The 24,476-nt window shown below is 35.2% G+C and overlaps 3 protein-coding genes across 5 annotated transcripts; all 3 read left to right on the forward strand.

Moving 5' to 3' along the window:
* The first annotated feature begins 480 nt into the window (after positions 1-480).
* On the forward strand, positions 481-3,263 carry LOC130733034 (probable serine/threonine-protein kinase WNK11). The gene is made up of 3 exons (XM_057585077.1): positions 481-610; positions 1,306-1,809; positions 2,565-3,263. The coding sequence occupies exons 1-3, from the start codon at positions 608-610 to the stop codon at positions 2,937-2,939; spliced, it is 882 nt and encodes a 293-aa protein (XP_057441060.1). The 5' UTR covers positions 481-607; the 3' UTR covers positions 2,940-3,263.
* An 8,519-nt stretch (positions 3,264-11,782) lies between these two features.
* On the forward strand, positions 11,783-14,941 carry LOC130733035 (probable serine/threonine-protein kinase WNK11). 3 transcript variants are annotated; one of them, XM_057585079.1, is made up of 3 exons: positions 11,783-11,927; positions 12,711-13,214; positions 14,142-14,941. In XM_057585079.1, exons 1-3 carry the CDS (start codon positions 11,925-11,927, stop codon positions 14,544-14,546), a joined length of 912 nt encoding a protein of 303 aa, XP_057441062.1. In that variant the 5' UTR covers positions 11,783-11,924; the 3' UTR covers positions 14,547-14,941. The 3 variants fall into 3 exon arrangements, with proteins under 3 accessions (XP_057441062.1, XP_057441063.1, XP_057441061.1); XM_057585080.1 differs by having other exon boundaries at positions 11,796-11,927; positions 12,677-13,214; XM_057585078.1 differs by lacking the exon at positions 11,783-11,927 and adding an exon at positions 11,971-12,099.
* A 2,732-nt stretch (positions 14,942-17,673) lies between these two features.
* On the forward strand, positions 17,674-20,811 carry LOC130733036 (probable inactive receptor kinase At5g53320). The gene is made up of 2 exons (XM_057585081.1): positions 17,674-18,970; positions 19,752-20,811. The coding sequence occupies exons 1-2, from the start codon at positions 17,707-17,709 to the stop codon at positions 20,417-20,419; spliced, it is 1,932 nt and encodes a 643-aa protein (XP_057441064.1). The 5' UTR covers positions 17,674-17,706; the 3' UTR covers positions 20,420-20,811.
* Positions 20,812-24,476: the final 3,665 nt, after the last annotated feature.

The following is a 24,476-nucleotide window of genomic DNA, read 5'->3' on the forward strand; positions in this document are numbered from 1 at the left end:
CGGTTTTACCTTAAAGTTAGGGTAAAGTAACACAAAAGAAAAAAAGCGTTAAGATTTAAAGAAGTGAAAGTTATCTATTTTCCATTCTATCATTTTAAGGAGATATTATTTATTTTTGAAAGGATTTTAAGGAGATATTAGAAGATAAAAAATCTTTGTTAAAGGTTATATCATCAATGTGTGAATAAGTTCTACAAACTTATCCAATTAAATTCTGCCACATCATAAAATATATTATTATTTTAATTAAAAAAGTTAAAATGAAAATTTATTATCTTCTTACGTGGCATGATGTGATTGGTTGTTAGTGGTGCATATCCATTGAACTCATAAATCTTATCTATTTTTATTCAATTAAAACAATACAAGTTATCAATTAAAATGAGATATTAGAAAAAAGATAAAATTGGAAGAAGAAGGAAAAAAAAAATCTAAGAAAACCGTTGAGATTGTATAGTTGCAATTGATTTGTCACATATATAAATACAATAGTCCCAAAGGGTCTTGTGTTTCCATTCACTTGTCATCAGCTTCTTCTCTTCTCCGTAACAAAGTTGCAAGCTTTCTTTGGTTTTCTGAACGTAAGGGTCAAGCAATCGTTTTTTTCATGGTAAATTTTTCATCTTTATCATCTTAGCCTATTATACATTATACCCTGTTATGATTCTCATGAGAAATGTGTCAAATACTCACAAAAGCCATCAAATTTGAAGCCTTTTTCAGCTTTTTTTGGCGTTACTTGCTCTTTGCCTCTTCAATTTTGATAAGAGTTCTAATGTTTGAAGTTTTTCCACACATGAACTATTTGTTTGTTTGTTAGTTTGGTTTTGCTTGAAGTGTGGTTTTGCTTTGAAGTGCTAATTTTTTTTTTCTTTTCAATTTTTCAACTTTAAAAGCAGAATCTTTATCTGAACTTTAATGGGGTTGTCTGATTTGCTTCCTTTTTGTCTCACACAATTCACTGACATGCTGAATTTGTTCTCCCAGAAAAGCAAAATCTCTAGCACTGGTTTTTCATAATGATTTGATTTTGAATTTTGATTAATCCAGTACTAGTATTTCATAATGATTTGATTTGATTTTGACTTTGGTTTTAGTTTTAGTTTTGAGTTTGATAACTCCATCCCTAGTTTTTTATAGTAATTTGATTTTGATTTTAATTTTGATACTGAGAACTCCAGTCTTAGAATTCAGGGTTAGGTTTAACTTTCAGCACTAGTTTTTTTGTAGTGATTTGATTTTGATTTTGATAGTTCTTTGCCTCTAATCAGTATTGTAATTTTGTGTTCAATTGTGGTGAATTAGATGCCGACTGTTAACCCTGATCCGTCTGACAAAGATGCTGAGCCGTTTGTTGAAACCGATCCGACTGGCCGCTATGGCCGATACAGCGAGCTATTGGGGAGTGGTGCTTGTAAGAAAGTGTATCGCGCATTTGATCAGCAAGAAGGAATTGAGGTGGCTTGGAACCAAGTGAAGCTGAGGAACTTTTGTGATGACCCTGCCATGGTGGAAAGGCTTTACTCTGAAGTGAGGCTTCTCAGAAGCTTGAAAGACAGAAATATCATTGCCCTTTACAGTGTGTGGAGGGACGAGCAGCGAAACACGTTGAACTTCATCACTGAAGTGTGTACCAGTGGGAATCTGAGGGAGTACAGGAAAAAGCACAGGCAGGTTTCCAAGAAGGCCCTGAAGAAGTGGTCTAAGCAGATCCTGAAAGGGTTGGACTATTTGCACACACATGATCCCTGCATCATCCACAGAGATCTCAATTGCAGTAATGTGTTTGTCAATGGGAATACTGGCCAGGTAGCAATTTCATTCATATTTTATATTTTCCTTCACATGTTTGCTTGATTGACAAGTTGAAAATCATGGAAAAATTGATAGAATTGTAAAATCATCATAGGATGCTTGGTTTCACGGTGAAATGCTCCAGAATCACTTCTATTAGAAGCTACAAGTCTGGTTGTATGTTGGACATACACTCCAAAGCCCATTAGTGGAGAAGCTTTAGGTTTTAGCTTATGGATTAACATAATTTTTAAGTCATAATGTGCAACCAAACATGCACTTACACTTGTTATCTCAAACAAGTTACCGTGTTCAAAAACCTAAGTCGGTTGTTATAAACTACTAGGTTGGTCAAATCTATTAAGGAACACAATTAGTACTTAATTTGTAGTTCAGAACACAATTTGAAAACTATATGTATTCTTTCTTGCTGTTTATTACACAATAACTTAGTAACTTCAAGAACAATGAGAGGGAAAATAAGTTTTTCATCATCAGCAGGTATATTGCTTGCTTTCCACCTAATATCTGTGTCCATCTGCCTTTGGTGTTTAAATCAAAGCAAGCTGTGCAACAATTTTGTTTTGTCAACTATTAAAACCAAGTTATTCTTAAAGTGGTTTGTATAAGCTTATCTTTCCTCATAGAAGCTTTATCCCCAAAATTGATTATGCCTTTAGAACCGATTGCAGAATGATTTCCAAACATGCTCTTCTGATTTAACAACCAAAAAGGCATTGTTAGTAACCTTTTTATTCCATGGTTATCAGGTTAAGATTGGTGACTTGGGTTTGGCAGCAATTGTTGGCAAGAACCATTGTGCACACACCATTCTCGGCACACCAGAATTCATGGCTCCAGAGTTGTATGATGAAGACTACACTGAATTGGTGGACATATACTCATTTGGGATGTGTGTGTTAGAGATGGTGACACGGGAGATTCCTTATAGCGAGTGTGACAATGTTGCAAAGATATATAAGAAGGTCTCTTCTGGGTTGAGACCTGCAGCTTTGAACAAGGTGAAAGATCCAGAGGTGAAGGAATTCATTGAGAAGTGCCTTGGTCAACCAAGGGCAAGACCTTCTACTGCTGAGCTTCTCAAAGATCCTTTCTTTGATGAGCTTGTTGATGATCAGGAATGAATGCTCTCAGTTTTGGAACTCAGTTCAGCATTGTATCATAATGCAGAATGAAGTTGTTATGGTAGATAAATCTGTGACCTGAATGTTAGCTGTTGTTAAAATAGTGTGACTTCTCCACTTTGTAATTACAAAAACAATTTGTCTAACTCATCTGTTCACTAAGGTTTGTGAATGAATGTTTACAAAATCAATTATAATTGCCATTGTAAATTGATTAGGCCTCACCTATTTAAGTGAGGGATTGTGCAGCAGTGTATCAAGAAATTGTAATTATTTTATAATTACTCAATTCTCTCAATAAATTGTTACTAAAGTTTTTTTTTTTATAAACAAGAAATATATATTGAAATGAAGTACAAGGGTACTTCAACCCGATACAAGTAGAAATAGAATAAGAATTGAGTCAAAAGCGACAAAAATTTCGGTAACACAAGGAACTTCTTGAAGGAAAGACTTTAGAAAAATGTTGAAAAATCCATTGGGAAAACCTAATGAAGAAAAAAGCGTACACATTTCTAAAAAAAGAAAGAACAGAAACAAATCAATGGAATCCAAGCCAACTTCCAGTGCTCCAACGTTCCAACAATCAAGTATATATCCAATGAGACTTGCTGCCACAAGAATTGGAATAAGAGCAACTTGAAATCCTGCACCAAAAAGCACGCCCCCTCTTCCAGACCGAAGTAATCGCAGTAGTACCAACGGAGCCAATGAACCAACTAGAAGTTTCCAATCCAAAACAATGACTATGTTTGACATGTCATTTCAGCTAGCTTATAGCTTATTTGACTAGCTTAAAGTTTATTTGACTAGCTTAAAAGCTCTATAAAAGTATTTGGTGAAAAACTTATTTCAGTAGCTTTTAAAACTTTAAGCTATAAGCTATCTCAGGTAGCTTAAAGCTTATTAAATATATTCTCATTTTTATTCTTATTATTTTATTAAAATTTCACCTTTAGCCTTATATATTTTTTACTGAATCTATTTACTTATCAATTATCACACTTGTCTCATATGCACACCGTTCTCGCACACAAATAACTACTACTTTGGAATAAAACAAATAATTTTATATTACAAATTACTAATTATTTGTTTTATTCTATTTAGTTTAATAAAAATATAGAAAATTAAATAAGTAAAAATTAATATTATATTCTTAAGATGATAAATAACTTGAGTGAAATTAAAATATTTATAATAATTTTAATATTAATATCATATAGGTATTAGTGTGAAAATAAAGTAATGTTAAATATAAAAAGAATTATACAATTATGTCATTTTATAATTTCAGCTTGTTCAACAGTTAGTTTTAAAAAAAAAAATTGTTCCAATTACGTAGTTTTTCAGCTTTCAGCTAACTTTTCAGCTTATCAGCTACGCGTGCCAAACATACCCAATATACCAGCCTCCCAATGATATGTCAATCCAATAAACAAGTTCTCACAAAACAAAGAAATTGTGAGAATAAAATATAGAACCTGCATATAAAGCATGAATTACAATACAACAAAACACAAAATTGATTCGCTATACCACTCAGAAATTTCATGAGAAAAGTCCTTATTTTTTGCTTTCAACCATGTCTAAACCTTTAACCGAACTTGCTCAAACACCTCACATGGATCAGGCTCTTCCTCCCTGAAAGCCTTGTCATTTCGAGCAATCCAGAGATACCACACTTTCCAGCTCATGCAAATAGCATTTGAAGGAGGCAAAGTAGACCACAAACTTCTAAATATCCAATCAATCTCGTTACTGTCAAAATCAGAAAGTATCTTATATGCAGACTGAAGTGTTACACTCTACTTCCTTCCCGCGTTCTGTTAGATATTTTATTAATGTCATTTTACTGTTTTATTGTTAATGTGGTTTTGCTATTCAGTAGCTTTATGACTAAGTCAATTTGTTAGCACGAGTTCCTAAATTTTAGCATTAAGTTATCAAGCATGACAACGTGCCTATTAGTGGTCTGTCAAGTTGTTTTTAACCGTTGAGTGTAAAGCCTATTTAAGAGGCTGTTTATTATTGATTAATGTAGAAGATTTAATTTCCTATTTTTTCTCTTTCATATTATGAGAGTATTAACACATCCAACACCAAGAGTCGTAGGACCCCGATCAGAGTAGTCGGAGATAATTCGCAACAACTTGTTCCTCTGAGTAACAAGTCCCCCTCAATCTCCTCTCCCTACCTCAAATCCCATATCCACTTGTTATCCACCCACGACCCCATCTCAATTATCCTCTTATGTTGCTGCTCGGACCTAATTCAGAAAAACTGTCCTCACCATGCCACCCCTTTGACCAAAATCGTTCCCCTCCCCCACCCTACGACAAATTCTACCCTCAAACCAATGACTCACATCCTCCCCAACATAGGAACCCATTAAATCCATCCACCAAACATAAGCCTTTACAAAATTACCATGACCATACTTTGCAAATAAAATACGACACCACAAACGATCCTTATCCTGAAGGAAATGCCAACGCCATTTGCCCAATAAAGCCAAATTAAAGAGCTCCAAATCCCTCACCTCAAGTCCTCCAACATATTTTGGTTTACAAACCTGAGTCCAACTTACCCAAGAAATCTTCCGCTCCTCCTCTGAACTACCTAAAGGAATCTCAACATCAACTGCTTACACTTCAAAATGATCCCTTTAGGCATAAAAAAAGAAAATATTATACAGAGGCAAAGAAGTAAGGACACTTTAAATCAAACAAAGACATCCACCAATGACAGCGTTTTGCCTTTCCATTTTGAGAGCCCCTTCTAATCTTATCCACCACAGGATCCCATGTAGCCAATCATCTTGGGTTACCCCACAAGCAAACCCAAATAAACAAAAGGAATCTCCATTTTTTGCAGTTAATTAAGGAGGTAAAACGCTTTGTAATTGACCTGTCAACAGCAACCTGCTAAGTAGGGGTGTCCACCGGTCGGGTTCGGTCGGTTTCGGGCCCAAAAAGCTCCACTGGCCGAACCCGCATGACACAAAACTGGGCCCGTAACCGACCGTGAGATGTTTCGGTTTGGGTCGGTTTCGGGTTGGTCGGGTTATGAGGCGGGTCGGTCGGGTTCAACATAAAACCTAATTTCATTAAACTAAGAACAAAATTAGCTTATAAAAAAAAAACCAAGAACAAGTGTCAGATCAGATCCAGAGATACCAAGTTTCCCATTGCTTTCCTCATGCGAAAGAGGTTGTTCACTTCATCCTTGTGATTTCACATCAGAATCGATGGCAATGAAGATGAGCAAACTCTTTCGAATCAGAGAAGCATGGAGGTTTGAGACGTGCGAAGGAAAAAGCCATGCACTATGGTGGTGGAGTGGCTAGGGTTTGACTTTTGAGATGTGTGAGGACTGAGGATATTCTGAGATGGGTGATGGAGATGTTGAAGTGGCGGCGGAAAGGAGGAGGAGAAGGGTGGTGGCGGGAGGATGAGGAGAACTGTGGAGTGTGGTGGTGGAGTGGCTAGGCCGCTAGGGTTTGAGATGTGTGAGGGCGCAGAGGATGGCGGCGTAGAGGATAAGGAGAAGGGTGGTGGCTGCTAGGGTTTGGAGAGAAGAAGAAGAAGGGGAGAAGGGTGGTGGTGGCGGGTTTGAGAGGTAGGGTTTGAGAGAAGAAGAAGAAGAGGATAAGGGTGGTGGCGGCGGCGGGTTTGAGTCTTTGAGAGGTAGGGTTTGAGAATTTAGAGAAGAAGAAGAGGAAGAAGTGAAGACTGAAGAGAAAGAGAGAGGAGCCGGATATTATTAGGTTTAGTTTGGGTGGGTTGGGTTTGGGCCTTATTGGGCCGGGTGAATTTTTTTTTTATATTGGGTTCGGTCGGACCAGGCTCCAAACCGTAACCGACCGAACCAACCCAAATGGAGCCGGTTTTTCCATTACTCAACCCGCCACCCGACCCGACCGAACCGAGAAGGCCTTTTTTGGTAGCGGGCCGGTCGGTTTCGGTCGGGCCCAAAAAAGTTGGACAGCCCTACTGCTAAGTTACTAAAAAGTTACTTCCGCGTTAAGATTTTGTTATTATTTGGCAATGGTACTAAAATGCAAGGATTAGAGTAGGTTAGATGATAGCTCAAATGGCTTGTCAAAGTAGGTTTATTTGTCATTATCATTATTGAATTAAAACTATAGCGCTAGTTTTTAACCAAAGAAAGGGTATATTTGTCTATTATCTTGCTAGGCTTATTCACTGGGATGGCAATTGCTAGGATTTAGATTGAAATTTACTAAAATTTTGTCTTGGCAATACTATGCAGTCATCCTGTGATAACTTGATTTTGAGAGTAAGACAAACCGCTAGTATAGTGCCATAAAATTCCAACATTCCTTTTACTTTCTGCGTTTAACGAGGGTTATAACACTCGCTAAATAAACCACCTCTATATCATGCATGTCTGAGAGGTTGCTAAAGACGCCACAAATTCTTTGTGACAAGTGTAACTTTGGAGTTTTTCAAAACAACCGGTAATTGATTTTCAGATGCTGAAAACCTCCGCTAAACATAAAATAAACCGCTAAATAACATTTTTTTTAGTGTGGCATAAAATGACCTACTTGTATGATTATTTTTATATTCAACATTACTTTTTTTATATAATGGAGGGCGTCTAAAGGAGCTGAAAATTACACAATTTTAAGAAGATGGACTCCTATAACATCATCTTTAATAAAAAGAAACCATAGAGAGGAGAATACTTCTACAATCAAAGGCTACTCCCCGTACACCATGCCCAAGAGCAGTGACGGATCCAGAAATTTGATGTTGTGAGGGCAATATTTACATATAAATTTGTATAATTTTTTTTTACTATATACTATTAGAAAAGTGAGTGCATTTTTTACCAAAGGGAACACAAGTGAGGACATTTTTTATCAAAGGGGTTATCAAAAACCACATATTTTTACTACTTAAGTGAGGGCATTTAACAATGTAGAATACAATTGAGAGCATTTAGCAATGTGAAATACAAGTGAGAACATTTTTTACTAAAAGAACCATAAAAAACCACATACTTTTATTACTCAATTTTTTTTTCTAATGATTTTTTTAAAAAATAAGTGAGGGCACATGCCCTCATGGTGTTGCACTTAGATCCGTCCCTGCCCAAGAGTAGCTAGGTGATCCGCGCATAGATTAGCCACCCAGAAGATATAATGGAGGGCGGTCAAAGAAGCGAAAAATCACACCATTTTGGGAAGATGACACATATAATATCATCCTTAATAAAAGAAACCAAAGAGGAGAGAATACTTCTACAGTAAAAAACTATTTCTTGTACACCATGCCCAAGAGTAGTTAGGTGATCCGCGCACTAATTAGCCACCCAGAAGATATAATGGAGGGCGGTCAAAGAAGCTAAAAATCACACCATTTTGGGAAGATGACACATATAATATCATCCTTAATAAAAGAAACCAAAGAGGAGAGAATACTTCTACAGTAAAAAACTATTTCTTGTACAGCATGCCCAAGAGTAGTTAGGTGATCCGCGCACTGATTAGCCACCCAGAAGATATAGTGGAAATAAATCTCTCTACCTGAACGAGTCAACTCAACAATATCTTTCACCAAGTCCGCATAGAGATGAATTAAAGGACATTTAACTGTGATGAGACCATAAGCTACCTTTGAGTCCATCTCAACTTGAGTTCTTGGAGGACGGAGAGGGAGAACCAGCCTGAAACCCTTTAAGATCCCCACAATTCAGCTTACCGAGAATTACTCAAACCTAAATTGGAGTAAAAATCTTTAATAATTTTCTCATAATAACATATCTACAGACAGTCTTACAGTTTGGAAATAATGTGTAAAAGTAAGTTTCATAAAATGAAAAATCATTTTCTCTTATAAGTTAGGCTTAATCCAGTTTTTGGTCCCTATCCTTTGTCATAAATATGACTTTAGTCCCTCGCCGGAGCAAAGGTGGGGATTGGTCCCCAGTTTTTTGCAAAATAGTTGGCTTTGGTCCTTCCGGCCGGTTGGGTCAACGCTGGAGCTCCGCCGGCTGATGTGGCCCTTGCCACGTCAATTAATGAGCCTCGTTGGATTTTTTTTTTCCGTTTTCATTTAAAAAAAATTTAGAAATTCAGATTAATCACCATCATTCAATCTTCATCTTCATCTTCCTCAACTTCATCTTTTCTTTCTTTCAGGAACCCAGAACAACATTAATTCTCAATCCCTAATTAACAAAATCTAATCCCTATTAACAATTCCCTAATTACTAAATCTGAACCTGACAAAATCCCTGAGAACTCTTAGCATCCCGTTTTCCTGAAGCATCCGATTATAGAACTTTTGCAGACCATTGAAATCATTCCACATCTTTGCGCTCTTAAAACCAGCTAAAATAGGCTGATAAGTCTCTCCATCAAGATAAAACCCTTATGTCTTCATCATCCTCATAGTAACCCAAAATTGCTTCATCGTCTCCTTATTCACCAAGATCCTAGCAATTAGACTATACATAGTAGAACTTGGCCTGAACCATTTTTGTTTTCATCATTCTCATCTTGTTCATATGTATTTTCTCACAACAAACTGACAAAGAAATGAAAAAATCCAGAAAACCTCCGTTTCTAGATCCAGGACACGCCAAAATACAGGTCCAGGACCAAGAAATGCAAAAAAACCCAAAATCAACAACCCAGAAAACTCACCACCACCCCCAAAATGCAGATCTGAGGAAGAAGCCACCACCTCTCAATCACCAACAATCCCCATAGAACCCCAAAACCCTATCCCAGATCTGGTCTACAGTGGCATATAGAACCTCCATCGCTCCACCACGAGACCACCCAGGAGGAGAGAAAGGGATCGACTGTGTGGGGGTTGGAAGGTTGAGGGTGGTGAGTGATGACGGCGGTTCGGTTGGTGTGGTGGTGGCAGAGAAAAGATCGAAGGGGTGGGGGGGGGGGGGGTTGGGTTTGGAGAGACCCAAGCTGTAATCTGATTTGCCATATCCCATATGAGTATTTTTTTTCCCCGATTCAACAAGCTAGACAAACTCCTTGGATTCTCTATCTTCCTTTCCAGATTAAGTTAAATTCCTCCTTTCCAGATTTTTTGGTTTTTATTTTTAAGAATTTTAAATAATTTCATTTTTAAATTAATTATATTTTTAAAAAAAATCCACCAAAGCTAATTAAATGATGTGGCAATGCCACGTGAGCTTCCCGGAGCTCCGGCGTTGACCCAACCTGCCGGAAGGACCAAAGCCAACTATTTTGCAAAAAACTGAGGACCAATCCCCACCTTTGCTCCGGCGAGGGACTAAAGTCATATTTATGACAAAGGATAGGGACCAAAAACTGGATTAAGCCTATAAGTTATAGTGCATGTCTAAAAACGTAGTAGAAAACCACGGTGAGTTATAATTATAGTAGATAAAAGCAATTTTTCTTAATTAATATTTATTTCTATATATCAATTTTCTTTCACTGAAAATTTCTACCGTATACAACTAAACATGCACATAATTTGCTCGATCTTAAGATCCTATAAATAATTGTTTCCACCTCAAAACCAGAGATGCTATAAATAATTGTTGCCTGTCCAAGAAGCTGGGCACTTCTTTCTCCTGAATCTTAGCTGGAAAGATATATAGAAGCATCTATCTAACCATGGCCCTCCTCTCCTCTCCATGTTGGTTGAGTGTGGCCTCGCGCGCTGCCATGAATGGCTCCACATGTCGACCCACAATGGCCGAAAAGAAAAACTTTGTTTTTTTTTGCAGGGTTTGACTTTCTTAAAAATCTCAAATATAAAAAAACAAAAGATGCATACCTAGTCCATATAAAAAACATGTCATTAAAACTAAACGTGTATGCTTCACCCACAACAATGAAAATTCAACCACGCGTGGTGGTTCCATTAAAATCCTTATATAATTCCCAAGCATCAACCAATTTGTTCAATCTTGTAAATGTTTCTCTACTATATAGTATTTAAATAATGTTCTTCATAATGTATGAAAAAAAATGCTTTTGATATAAGAATAATTTCCCCCTTAAATCTACGTATATAAAATTTTTAATTGAGCATTATATAAGCTAACTTTGTAACTATTTTTTTTTAAGTTTCAATTACTTTTTATTTTAAAATGTGTATGAAAATTTATCTACATCGGTGCAGCTAAATAATCAAACACTCTATATTAGTAGTTTTGCTAATTTAAAGTGAACAAGTGACTTAAACAATAAGTAACTTACAACTATTGATTATTGAAAAATCAATGACTAGATTTATAAAATATCATGCGCGTGTAAGTATGTGATCATAGTTATAACCGTTGATTTATTAATCGACTATTGCATTGCAATAGTTTACTTAACCGGTTAAAGTAACATTTCTGTTTATATATGCCAAATTCCATAAATAATTAAAGTGAATTTTATTGGTTTCACAAATTCAAAAGTGATAAAAGTCAATGCAAAATCTTGTTAAATTAGGGTAAAGAGTTTTTGTTTCTTTATAGGCCAATATTAGTTGTTTGTAATATTAGAGTTTGAGTCCTGACCCTTTCACCATTTAATTCCTCCCAACCCTTATGTCTATCTTATCACTTGAACTAACCATAAGGGACAATTAGGGTAAATAGTGTTTTTTGATTGGATAAAATGGTTTTACTAACAAACCCTAATCAGAAAGTTTTTTGTGAACATAAAGTAATAAAAAAAAAGTTATCTCTTTTTCATTCAATTAAAACAACACAAGTTATCATTTTAAGAAGATATTAGAAAAATGAAAAAAATAAAAAAATAAAAAAATAAAAAATCTAAGAAACCGTTGAGATTGCAGCAAAGTCGCAATTGAATTGCCACATATATAAATAGCCCCAAAGGGTGTGCTTTCATTCACTTCTCTTTCAGTTTGGAGCTTTGTCAGCTTCTTCTCTTTTCTGCCGCAACAAGTTTCAAGCTTTCTTCGGTTTTCTGAACTTCAGGCTCAAGCAATCGGTTTCTTCATGGTAAATTTTTCATCTTTATCATCATCTCAGCCTATTAAGCATTTTCCCCTGTTATGATTTTCATGTGAAATGTGTCAAATTCTCACAAAAGCCATCAAATTTTAAGCATTTTTCAGCTTTTTTGGCGTTACATGCTCTTTGCCTCTTCAATTTTGACATGAGTTCTTCTAATGTATGAGGTTTATCCACACGTAACTCTTTGATTGTTTGTTTTGTTTGGTTTTGATTGAATTGCTGATTTTTTTTTTTTTTTCAATTTTTCATTTTCAAAAGCTGAATCTTTATCTGAACTTTAATGGGGTTGTCTGATTTGCTTCCTTTTTGTTTCACAAAATTCAGTGACATGCTGAATTTTTTTCCCCTAGAAAACCAAAATCTCCAGTACTAATTTTTCTTAATGATTTTATTTTGACCTTAATTTTGAATTTTGATTACTCCTGCACTAGTATTTCATAATGATTTGATTTGATTTTGATTTTGGTTTTAATTGTGAGTTTGATTACTCCAGCCCTTGTTTTTCAATTTTCATAGTGATCTGATTTGATTTTAATGTTGATAACTCCAGCTCTAGGTTTTCATAGTGATTTGATTTTGTTTTGGTTTTAAATTTTGATATTGATACCTCCAGCCTTAGAGTAGAGTCAGGGTTAGGCCTAACTCTGATACAAATTAGGGTTAGGTTTAACTTTCAGCACTAGTTTTTTTGTGGTGATTTGATTTGATTTTGATGGTTCTTTGTCTCTGATCAGTGTTGCAATTTTATGTCCAATTGTGGTGACTTAGATGCCGACTGTTAACCCTGATCCGTCTGACAAAGATTCTGAGCCGTTTGTGGAAACCGATCCGACTGGTCGCTATGGCCGATACAGTGAGCTATTGGGGAGTGGTGCTGTGAAGAAAGTGTACCGCGGATTTGATCAGGAAGAAGGGATAGAGGTGGCTTGGAACCAAGTGAAGCTGAGGAACTTCTGTGATGACCCTGCCATGGTGGATAGGCTTTACTCTGAGGTGAGGCTTCTCAGAAGCTTGAAAGACAAGAACATCATTGCTCTTTACAGTGTGTGGAGGGATGAGCAGCGAAACACGCTGAACTTCATCACTGAGGTGTGTACCAGTGGGAATCTGAGGGAGTACAGGAAAAAGCACAAGCAGGTTTCCATGAAGGCCCTGAAGAAGTGGTCTAAGCAGATCTTGAAAGGGTTGGACTATTTGCACACACATGATCCATGCATCATCCACAGAGATCTCAATTGCAGTAATGTGTTTGTCAATGGGAATACTGGCCAGGTAGCAATTTCAGTCAAACTTTAGTTTTTCCTTCACATGTTTGCTTGATTGAATAGTTGAAAATCATGGAAAAATTGATAGATTTTTAAATCCTTATAGCATAGTTTGGTTCCACAGTGAAATGCTCACTTCTGATTAAAAGCTACTACTAGTCTTACACCATGTTTGTTTGTGTGTTGGACTGTTGGTCATTAATGGAGAAGTTTTAGGTTGTAGCTTATGGATTGGTGTAATTTTGAAGTACTAACATGCACATAGATTATGACTAAACCTGTCTTGTATACGGAGAAAATCATGAAACCAAATATGACTTACACTTTTTACTTAATTATGATTGTTTTAACTGTTTCTCATTTATGTCAAACTAGTTACCGTTGTTCAAGGTCTTAAGTCGGTCGTCATACACCACTAGGTCGGTCAAATCCTGCAAAGGAACACAGTCCGGCTGGCACCAAGCCTTTTAAGGCGAAGTGTGACTTGATAAAATTAACTAACCAAGTACTCAATTTGTTAATCAACCTATGAAGGAACACAATTTGATGACTATGTGTTTTCTTTCTTGCTGTTTATTACATAATAATTTTGTACCATCAAGAACAATGAAAGGGGAAATAAGTTTTTCAAAGCATGTATATTGCTTGCTTTCCACTTATCTGCTTTTGGTGTTTATATCAAAGCAAGCTTTGCGATAATTTTCTTTTGTCAACTAATAAAACCAAGTCCAATCTCTTAGTAGATTTGGATCAGTTTTTCTTTCCTCTAATCAGTTTTGAAACCCCGAAACTACTTACAGAAACTTTCTCCCCAAAATTGATTATGTCTTTAGTATCAATTGCAGAAGAATTTCCAAAAATGTACTCATTGATTCTCTTTTGATGTAACAACCAAAAAAGCACTGATAGTAACTTTTTTCCCCGTGGTTATCAGGTTAAGATTGGTGACTTGGGTTTGGCAGCAATTGTGGGCAAGAACCATTGTGCCCACACCATTCTCGGCACACCAGAATTCATGGCTCCAGAGTTGTATGATGAAGACTACACAGAGTTGGTGGACATATACTCATTTGGGATGTGTGTGATAGAGATGGTGACACTGGAGATTCCTTATAGTGAGTGTGACAATGTTGCAAAGATATATAAGAAGGTCTCTTCTGGGTTGAGACCTGCAGCTTTGAACAAGGTGAAAGATCCAGAGGTGAAGGAATTCATTGAGAAGTGCCTTGGTCAACCAAGGGCAAGACCTTCTGCTGCTGAGCTACTCAAAGATCCTTTCTTTGATGAGCTTGTTGATGATGAAGATGATGATGAAAACAGTGACTGTTCTGGTTCATAGTTGTTCTTTCTGTGATGAATATATGTTGATGGATTTGTGTTTTTCATTAGATTTATCTACTTTGGTTTTTCTTTTTTAAGTTACATATCAATTTGTGGGGCAAGACCGTTTGTTTTGTTTTGATTTTTCCCTTTGGTCAGCTTTGGAATTGGATAAGGGTTAAACATTTGGTAACCTGGGGAGGGCTTAATTGGGGTGGTGTCAAATTTGTCTCTATTGTGACTAAAATTGTAGGGTGAGTAGATATGATGTCTAAGTCTGAAGTGAACAAGTGGAGACTCAAATATTTGTTATGCTCCACTTGATCAATCTTCTGGAATTGGTGTCAATTTGTACATATGAACCTTTCTTGGCTCACAAGCATATATTAAATGGCATATGATTGTTTTTTGGTACATATGATTTGATAATAAAGGTTTATAAATCAAATTCAATTATAATTATAAGTCACTGAATGTTTAATAGTTATCATATCTTGAAATTAAGTAACATAAATGCAACCTTAGAAAAGAAAAAGATTTTTTAATTAATAATTTTCAGATTCTGAAATAATTGAAAGGATATATGTGACTTTTATGGTTAACCGATTTACCCAAAATGTAAAATGACAATTTCTTTTAAGAAAATCTAATAATAAAAAAAAATTAACACAATTTTGTGTAAGTAATCCAATGCCCTAAGAGTTAAAATCACAAGATTATTTGTTAGAAAGTCAAAAGTATATTGGTGATTTTGTACCCTCTCTTTCATTGCCACCTTCAAATTTGATTTTGAAGCAATGTGAGCGTGCTAAAAAAAGGTTATATACTTATATCATTTGGTTTTGAAGTCAAAGAAACAAGTAAAGTCATAAGATTTTTTGATTATGACTTTTTCTAATATTAAAAGTGAAGTCATAGGTTTGAATAATTTGACCAAACATGATCATGTTTTGAGGCCAGCCTATATATGATACCTCAACAAGCAAAATGAGTTGTTCACATTTTAAAATTTGGACTAACAGCTATTAGAGTAAAGCTAAGGCTAATAATGAAAAGAAGTGGGTGTGAACTATAAAGGGCCATTTGGACTTGTAACGTGCAACCCCACTCAATGCTGTTGGGAAATTATTAGTAGTGATCCGTTGGGTGTACCACATTTTTGCCCCCTAAAGCAATAGGGGATCAAGACCAAGTTTTGTTAGGGTATGTTTGGAAGCTCATTAGTTATATTTTTTTGTTTGACCACATGTATAATTTTATTCGAGAGGGAAATATTCAAATTTTGGTGGAGCTACTCTTTCAGTAATGATTTTTTTTCTCCATATATAAGACTCATTTGAGATCTTACTTAAGGAGAATTAAATATATACAATTTAATTTAATAACTCAGTGATAAAAAGTTGGAAGGTCATTAGTTTATAGATTGTTTGAATTAACGCTTATCACCAAAATTGATTTTTGACTTAAGAGTTGAAGAAGAATTTCCAAGAATGCACTTATACAATAAGAAGAGAAGTGTTTTTAAAAGAAACTACTAAGAATACCTATTGTGAATGAAGAAGGGATTTTGCAGATTACAGCATGAAACCAAACATACTATTTATCATGGTTGGCCGGTTTTTCATTATCCCTTTATTTGCTGGGGACAATTAAATCAACGGATTGGACCTTGGAAATGCCCCATTGATGCCAAAGCATGCATCACATAATCAATCTGGTGCTAGCAAATTGGGGGATAAAGACAAACAAGGTGGTTAAACAACGTTTGAGCCAATTTCAAAGGAAAGTTGCCAATGGCCATCATGGCAGGTGAAAATATTCAATTTGAGTTTCGTTGCGTTTGATGTTGAAATAGTCATTATATAATATATAAGGTAATAACGCTCATATATTAATTTATTCCAAGGAGGTTATGGAGGAATAATCAAAGGTTTGTTGCAAGGGTGGAAAGTCAATGAAAGTTTAATCTATTGCCTGTTCATGTAATATTATAATAAATCATGTAGATTGTTGTTTCTGTTTATCACTTCAATTTTTAAGAAAGAGGTTGGGGATTCGATTTTCAATTTTTACGAATGAGAATGTAAAAATCTCCTTAGCAAACCTTGTACTGCTTTCTACGTTGACAGTGATACGAATATTAGTCTCCGACTATTAACTGTGATGATACATTGTTTAACACTAAGAATATAATATTTATAATAACACCCTATAAAAAATTAGCCAATTTTTTATTCTATGTCATATATAAACACTTACACTATCAAACAATTATGGCTTAACCAATTGAGTTGGTATAGTGGTCAATACTGTGTCATGTAAGTAAGTGGTTGAGGATTCAATTTTCAACTCCTGCGAATGAAAAAAAAAACCCATTGGTTAACCTGCTACCTCTTCGTGCACTGACTATGGGGCGAAAAATTAGTCTCACCAGTCACGCCTATCGACTGTAAAGATACATAATGTTCAAAAATTAGTCTCACTGGTCACGCCTATTGACCGTAAAGAAGAACCTTACTAGGGAAAGTTAGTCTTTTCATTTCTTAATATTTAGTTTGAAAGCTCATATTAAGTGATAAACATAATATGATCCAGAAGGCCTTAGGAAACATTAAAACATACAAAGGGGACAAAATACAAAACATAATTCTTCAGAGAAGGATAAGTAAGAATGTAAGATTAACCTTTTAAATATCAGCCTCATTAGTCATCACCCATGACCAGTGACCACACCCAAGAATTCAAAGTGTGGCTTAATGTAGTATGTCTTCTTCAAAATGTTCTAAATTTTTTAATGAAGAAAAGAAGAAGCGGAAAGTGGTAACCAGCTATGTATGAAGACACTCATAATGTCTAGAAACACTACCAATTTTCTTATTCTCCTTCTTGCTATTACTTTTTAATTCCATTTACAAATTCTAGGCAGCACACCTAAAATCAATGTCCATATACTGATTTATGATTTTTAATCTCGTGTAATTCTTGTATTGCATGGAAACACCTTAATCAGCACCGATGATAACAAGTATGGGATGTAAATATCAATGTTTGTAGTCTTAGAAAGTGACATATGTCCTTGTCTAGTGCCCAAATAAATAGAAGCATAAAGAATCAGCATGATTCTCTCCATGTACCCTTAACAACAGAGGGAGGAATAGAAAAAAGTTTGAGCACAAAAAATGCAGAATACAAAAGATTTTGAGTTTCTAAGGAAGCTAGTTTGTTGCATTTTCCTTGTTCCTTTCTTTATCATGATTTGTGCAAGAGGTGAGTTATCAGAATCTGAGCCTTTCTTCAATTTCGTTAAGGCAATTGATCCTGATAATGTGCTTAACATTTGCATGATTAATGGGTCATCACCACATGATCCATGCTTGGTTAATGGTGTGAGATGCAACTCAAATGCTTCCAATGTTGTAGAGATAAAGCTTGAAAACTTGAATCTTAGAGGCATGATTGATGCAGATCCCCTATGCAGGCTCCAAAAGCTGAGAGTGCTGAGTTTAGCTAACAATAACATCAGAGGAACTATTCCACACTCAATTTTGCATTGTGCAAGGTTGGTGTGTTTGAATGTAACCAGCAATCAATTGAGTGGGAGGGTACCAAAGGCTTTAACAAAGTTGAAATATCTTAAGCACCTAGACATATCCAAGAACAATTTTACTAGTAAGAAGGGAAGGGTTCCCCGGACCCCGCGCGTAGTAGGAGCTTTAATGCACCGGGCTGCCCTATTTACAGAGTTAAGTCCTGGAAACAAACTCTTATATAAAAAACAAGGTAAGACTGCGTATAGTAGACCTCGTGGTCCGACCCATCCTGGAACCCCACGTCTAGAAGGAGCTGTAATGCATCGGGTTGCCCTTTCTACTCCAAGTAAGATGGAAAATGATACAAATACAATGCAACCAACACCAGATTCTTCAAACAACAAGAAGAGACCATGGTATAAGAATCGTGAAGTCTTGGTGGGGTTAGTTTTGGGAATTGGATTGCTTTTGTCATCACTCTACATTGCTATCATGAAGGTGCCAAAGTTGAATGAAGAAATGAAAGGAATTCACGTATCTCCACTGAAAAAGGCTAAAAGTGAGGTTCAAGAGGAGAAGCTAAAACAAGGAGATTCTTCAGAGCTTGTGTTCTTTGTTGAGAATCATGAAAGGTTCACTCTAGAGGATCTACTTAGAGCCAAAGCTGACTTGCAAAGTGAGAGCTTTTGGAGCAGCCTTTACAAGGTGAAACTTGAGAATAGTATGGAATATGCAGTCAAAAGATTGAAGAATTTGCAAGTTTCTTCTGAGGAATTTGGGGTGACATTGAAACAAATTAGTGACTTGAAGCATCCCAACATTCTCCCCCTTGTTGGCTACCGTTCTGCCAGTGAAGAAAAATTCATCATTTACAAATATCAAAGCAATGGAAGTCTGCTTAGTCTTTTAAATGGTAAGTTGGTATTTTGAATTTTTATTAGTTGCAAAATTTCACATAACCTGTCTCCATGTGTTCCAAGTTAAAGCATATTAGCATGTTTGGTTTCATGGAGGGGGTGTTCTAGAATCACTTCTGGTTAATGAGGCATGTTTATGTATTTTTTTTCCTTGATAATTTGCATAATACTCTAAAACCTCACATTTTCCCCATTATATCATACCTCACATATGTTAATGTAAACTTTTATTAGCTGCAAGATTTCACATAACCTTTTCTGCATGTGCTCAAAAGCATATATTGCATGCGAATACATATCTCATAAACCAATTATCCCAAAAGTTTAAGTTGTTGAGTGAAATGAAGACACATGAATGTGTATCTCTGATTGATTGACACAATGCTATGCATCAACTATTCTAAAAACTAAGTTGTTCCATGAATTGTTTTATATCTTTTGCCTTGATAATTTGCACAATACTAGCTAAAACCTCATATTTGCCCCATTAATATACATTATACACAATACTAGTTGTGATAGACATCATACAAACACCTCATTTATGTTTCTATGAACCCATTTGGATACAAATCAAAGAGTGCTTATTGGAGCCTATTCAGTGTACTTTTTAGTAGCTAAGCTTCAACAAGCCCATAAGTAACCAAACATACATTACTTCTCTCTTTTCTGATTTGGGGTTTCTGCCAGGTGTGTGTCTGCATTGTGCACATATCCATGCATCATTACGTTAATATAAACAGTACAGGGTATTTAAAAGATTTTAGTTTTATGCAGATTATATAGCAGGCAGAAAACACTTCCCAGGGAAACTTCGCCTTAACATAGCATGTAGGATTGCAAGGGGTTTGGCCTTCATGCATCGCAAATTGGATGGAAAAGAAGCCATTCCTCATGGAAACATTAAACTCTCAAACATCCTACTCAATGACCAAAATGAACCACTGATAAGTGAGCATGGGATATCAAAATTCTTTGACCCAAACAGAGGATTCCTCTTCTCCTCTCAGGGATACACAGCTCCAGAAAAGAGTTTAACAGAAAAAGGTGATGTCTACAGCTTTGGAGTGATTCTCTTGGAGCTTCTAACAGGAAAAAGCATTGAAATCAGTAGAATAGACCTTGCAAGATGGGTTAGGTCCATGGTGAGAGAGGAATGGACAGGGGAAGTTTTTGACAAGGAGGTTAGAGAAAATGAACAACATGAATGGGCGTTTCGTTTGTTGAACATTGCTCTCATGTGTGTGTCACGTTTCCAAGAGAACAGGCCAAGTACTAAGGAGATTTTGGAAACCATGGAAGAGGTGATGGATGAACAAGAACAAGAACAACAGAAGGAACGTTCTGGTTCTTCAAAATGCTGCTCTGGTGGATCCAACCAAGGTTGTTGTTCTCTTCACCAAATCATACCTGATACATGGGATTCTCCAGGATCAAACTACTGATTTTCATGCTCCACCACATGAGATTTATTTATCATTTGAGCATGAATGTCATAAGAATTGCCTTGTGGCGTGATGAGAATACTCTCATGCTGGAAAAACTTCACGACATTGTCATGTTGTGATTTTGTGTCTATCTCTATCTTCATATGTGTTAAATAGATGGATGCGACTGGTGACCTTTAGATAAGGTTTTACGTGACAATATGTTACGTGACATGAGAAGATAGAGGTCCCTTTGTGACCGCCACTGGTATCATCTAGGAGATAAACATGTGGTCCCTTTGTAGTTTTGAGCTTAATTAGATTCTTGTTGTAATCTTTTGCGTCTTAATATGAATTTTGTTTAACTGCTATACATTTGCAATGTAAACATGTCAATCTTTTTCTCTGCAGCTCAACATCAAAGTCAATGCAGCTGACCTAGTTTATATACCACAAGCAAAGAAGTAGAAAGCTATTGAAATAAGTGTCCTTAAAATTGAACTCATTTGTGTCACAATGACATAAAGAGTTAATCTTGTCATTCTTTTTCTGTAGTGTACATTGGTTTTACATGTTAATATAAATTAAAGTGTAACCATTTCATAAGTTCAAATTTCATAAGAATTAATCTCTCAATAATACTTATTGTATTATTAATAAGTGTTTGATTTATCTTAAGCAAAGTCTCGAGTTTAATTTTTAATAAATAAAAAAATCTTTACTAAAAGACCTAATATCACATTGATATGAATGTTTTCAGTTCAAATAGTGTAGTCATCCATGAAAATAGCTATGAAGTACTAAAAAAATTATACTTTGTGGGGTAGGTTGTCGATTAAAGACAGAAAATTAAGACTAACGTATGTGTTCTAACTTCTAACATATATCAAGAGGTCAATGTATAATGACTATAATATACGTTATGTAGCCTTCTTTTAGGAAAAATCCAAGGTGATGGGATACCTCTAGGTTCTACTGCAAATGTTATGACTTGTGCTTAGGCTTTTAATTTGGAGTAGCTTTCAAGATGCATATATATGGAACCAATTGTTCATAAGAGGGGGAAAATGTTGCTAACCAATCTTTTCCATCTTGGTATATGTCAACCTATTTGAACTCAATTTTAGGTACCATTAGAAAGCAGTGAGTGTGAGGCCATATAGAGCTATAAATTGAATATAGTGTTTCAGGACGGAAACATAGAGTTTATAACTAGTACCTCTAGTCTCACCATGCTTCTTACTTCCTCTTAAATAATGGATACATGGGATTGGCATTGGTGAGTTTTGCTATGATAGTGCAAGTTCAACCAAATGTTTGGATCCATCTTTAACAAGATCACCTTTGTTTCCACAAAAGCTACTCTCAGTAGGTTTTTCCATAATCACTTTTTCAACAAAACAAACATGAAAATCAAAATTGGTTTCCAAAAACACACTATGATTATTGTAAAAAGGTTATGGATGCGCTTATAGTTGGTGCCGGGGAAAGATAATTTTCTATTGCCACAAAGTGAAAAGTAAAAAAATTAACGTATTGCAACAATAGTTAAAGTCTCTCTTGTTATTTATTGATGTTTTCTATGTTCATAGGAAGGCTTAAATACTCTAGGGGTCCCTGAAATTGTACCTCGTATCAAAATAAGTCCCTGAAATTTTTTTTTCCAATTCCGGATCCCTGGAATTGTTTTTTTAATCAGAATAAGTCCCTACGCCGGAGAAGACGGTGGTTGACGACGGCGGTCATGGCGGCGCTACGACCAGGGTGTTGGGCCGGCTTCGTCTCGTCCTCAGGAACTCAGTGGTGGTGGTCTCGTGGGCTGGGTCGTCACAGTTGAAGAGAAAAGGCCAGTCGCAAGTTGATTTCTTCTCGCCGAAATTTATGGAGCTTCTCGGTTTCTTCGTTTTAGCTTTGTTTCTTGCGATTTCTTCGCCCAGATCAGATATATGAAGGTCTAGGAGTGTTTTAAACATGTTATTTCATGGTTTGTGGAAACAATGAGGAGGCAACCACTGTCTTCTCCGGCGTAGGGATTTATTTTGATCAAACAAATTTTTCTAGGGACCCGGAATCGGAATTTTTTTTTTCAGGGACTTATTTTGATACGGGGTACAATTTCAGGGACCTACAGAGTATTTAAGCCTCATAGGAATTACCCTTCGGATTGTATTGCTCTTTCAGTTGTTGCATCATCAAAACTTTCATTCAAGCCCAATAAATAAATAATTAAGTTGATGCACCATCTATGCGACAATAATGCCATACTTTAGTTATTTTGTTACTTTCTTTATGGATCTTGTATTAAGGTGCACCATTTAAAGCTCAATTTGAATCAAAATTCAAAAGTGTCAATTACAATTCTGAGAATTTCTCGCCTTCTTCTCATACAAAACGGCAAAATCAAAAAGTGTCGTTTTCTATATATACAAATCACATAAATAGCTCCTAATTTTAATACACCATAATTTAATTCCTCATTTCATTTTTTTTTGTTTTTTTCCTTCATTTCTGAAAGAATAACAATGCTGTTTCTGAAATAGTCATTTTTTTAGTTGAAATAGTCCATTTTAGTCTTACAAATGTGATTTTTATTCTTTTTTTTTTAATTTAGTATAAATTTTGTATATGTTGGATAACATAATAAATAAGTAAGATACAACAATGTTATTGTTATCTTTCCGATGTACAAAAAAAAAGGTACAACAATGTTATTTAGTATTGGTACCACAATAATAATATGATTTCATTCTCCTTTTTGTTATAGTCTATGAGTTGTAACCAAAATAAAAAGTCTATGAGTAAAAAAATAGAAAAACTATTTTAAAAAATGGAGAGATTGTCTATTTGATTACAGTTTTAGTTTTCAGTTTTTAAAATAATTTTCATATACAATTTTTAAAAACAGTTTGAATAATATGTTTTCCAACATTTAGAAAACTGATATTTGAAAATTAAGAACAGAAACTGAAAACATCTTTTAGTTGTTTTGGTTTTTTAATTTTAAAAACTAAAAATGAGAACCATTTTCAAAAACAGTTTTTGACAGTTTTAAGAAACAGGTCGTATCAAACATGTAAACTGTTTTGAAAACCGCAAACAAACAAGTTTTTACTAACTGTAAACAAAGGGGCTGCATTATGAAAAACTAGATATTATCAATTTTATAATGGCTAAAAGCATATTTTACCTTCAATATGATTTCAAATTATTTCAATGTACATATTACCATGTTGTTTTTTTATTAAAAATGTTTAGCACTTTTGCTAGCTGTTACATGAAAAGCATCTCCGATTGAATTCTTCTTTGGAATGTGCTGTCTAATAATGCAAAGCATATAATACTCCATATATACAATCCATATAGTTGAGATCTTGAAAGAAAAAAAAGATTTGTTTTTTCTAACACACCAACCAAATTTATAGAATACTGAATTCCAATATTTCAAATATCAAATACCAAATTATTACCTTCAAAAGAAAAACCAAATTATTCAACTAATCCAATACACATCTTACATTGAATTCTTTCAAATACCAAATACCAAAATTTTCAACTAATCCAATACACATCTTACATTGAATTCTTTCAAATACCAAATACCAAAATTTTCAACTAATCCAATACACATCTTACATATATTCATTGAATTCTAGCCTTTTTTCGACTTAAACTGTATAAACGCGTTTGGGAAACTGTAATGATTTCTCTCAACAGCTTGTCGGTGAAAATTGTCTTTTTAAGAAAATAAATATTATATAGTATATGATTTACAATTTCACTTTTATTTAAACACATTTTATTTCTTAAAACATCAAAAAAAGTAAAACATGTTATGATATGTTAGCTTGTCTTAATATTCACTAATGAGAGGTTGGTTCAAGCGGTACATATTTGATTCCCCTTAAGCAAAGTCTCGGATTCAAATTTTGTGGATGAAAAAAATGCCAATGAGAGAGTTAGCTCCACCATGATGTGGATATTTCCGTATCAAACATAATTGTCTCCTAAGAAGAACACATGTCTTACCACAAAACTTGTCTTAATATTCTTGCACCAGAGGATTTGCAGTGTTGTT

The sequence above is a fragment of the Lotus japonicus genome, chromosome 1 (genome assembly GCF_012489685.1).
Source record: "Lotus japonicus ecotype B-129 chromosome 1, LjGifu_v1.2".
Lineage (NCBI taxonomy): Eukaryota > Viridiplantae > Streptophyta > Magnoliopsida > Fabales > Fabaceae > Lotus > Lotus japonicus.

Coding starts and splice junctions, on each gene's coding strand:
- LOC130733036 (XM_057585081.1), top strand. CDS start 17,707: ATGCAGAATACAAAAGATTTTGAGTTTCTAAGGAAGCTAGTTTGTTGC. Junction 18,971..19,751: donor TCTGCTTAGTCTTTTAAATG/GTAAGTTGGTAT, acceptor AGTTTTATGCAG/ATTATATAGCAGGCAGAAAA.
- LOC130733035 (XM_057585078.1), top strand. Junction 13,215..14,141: donor TCAATGGGAATACTGGCCAG/GTAGCAATTTCA, acceptor CGTGGTTATCAG/GTTAAGATTGGTGACTTGGG.
- LOC130733034 (XM_057585077.1), top strand. Junction 1,810..2,564: donor TCAATGGGAATACTGGCCAG/GTAGCAATTTCA, acceptor CATGGTTATCAG/GTTAAGATTGGTGACTTGGG.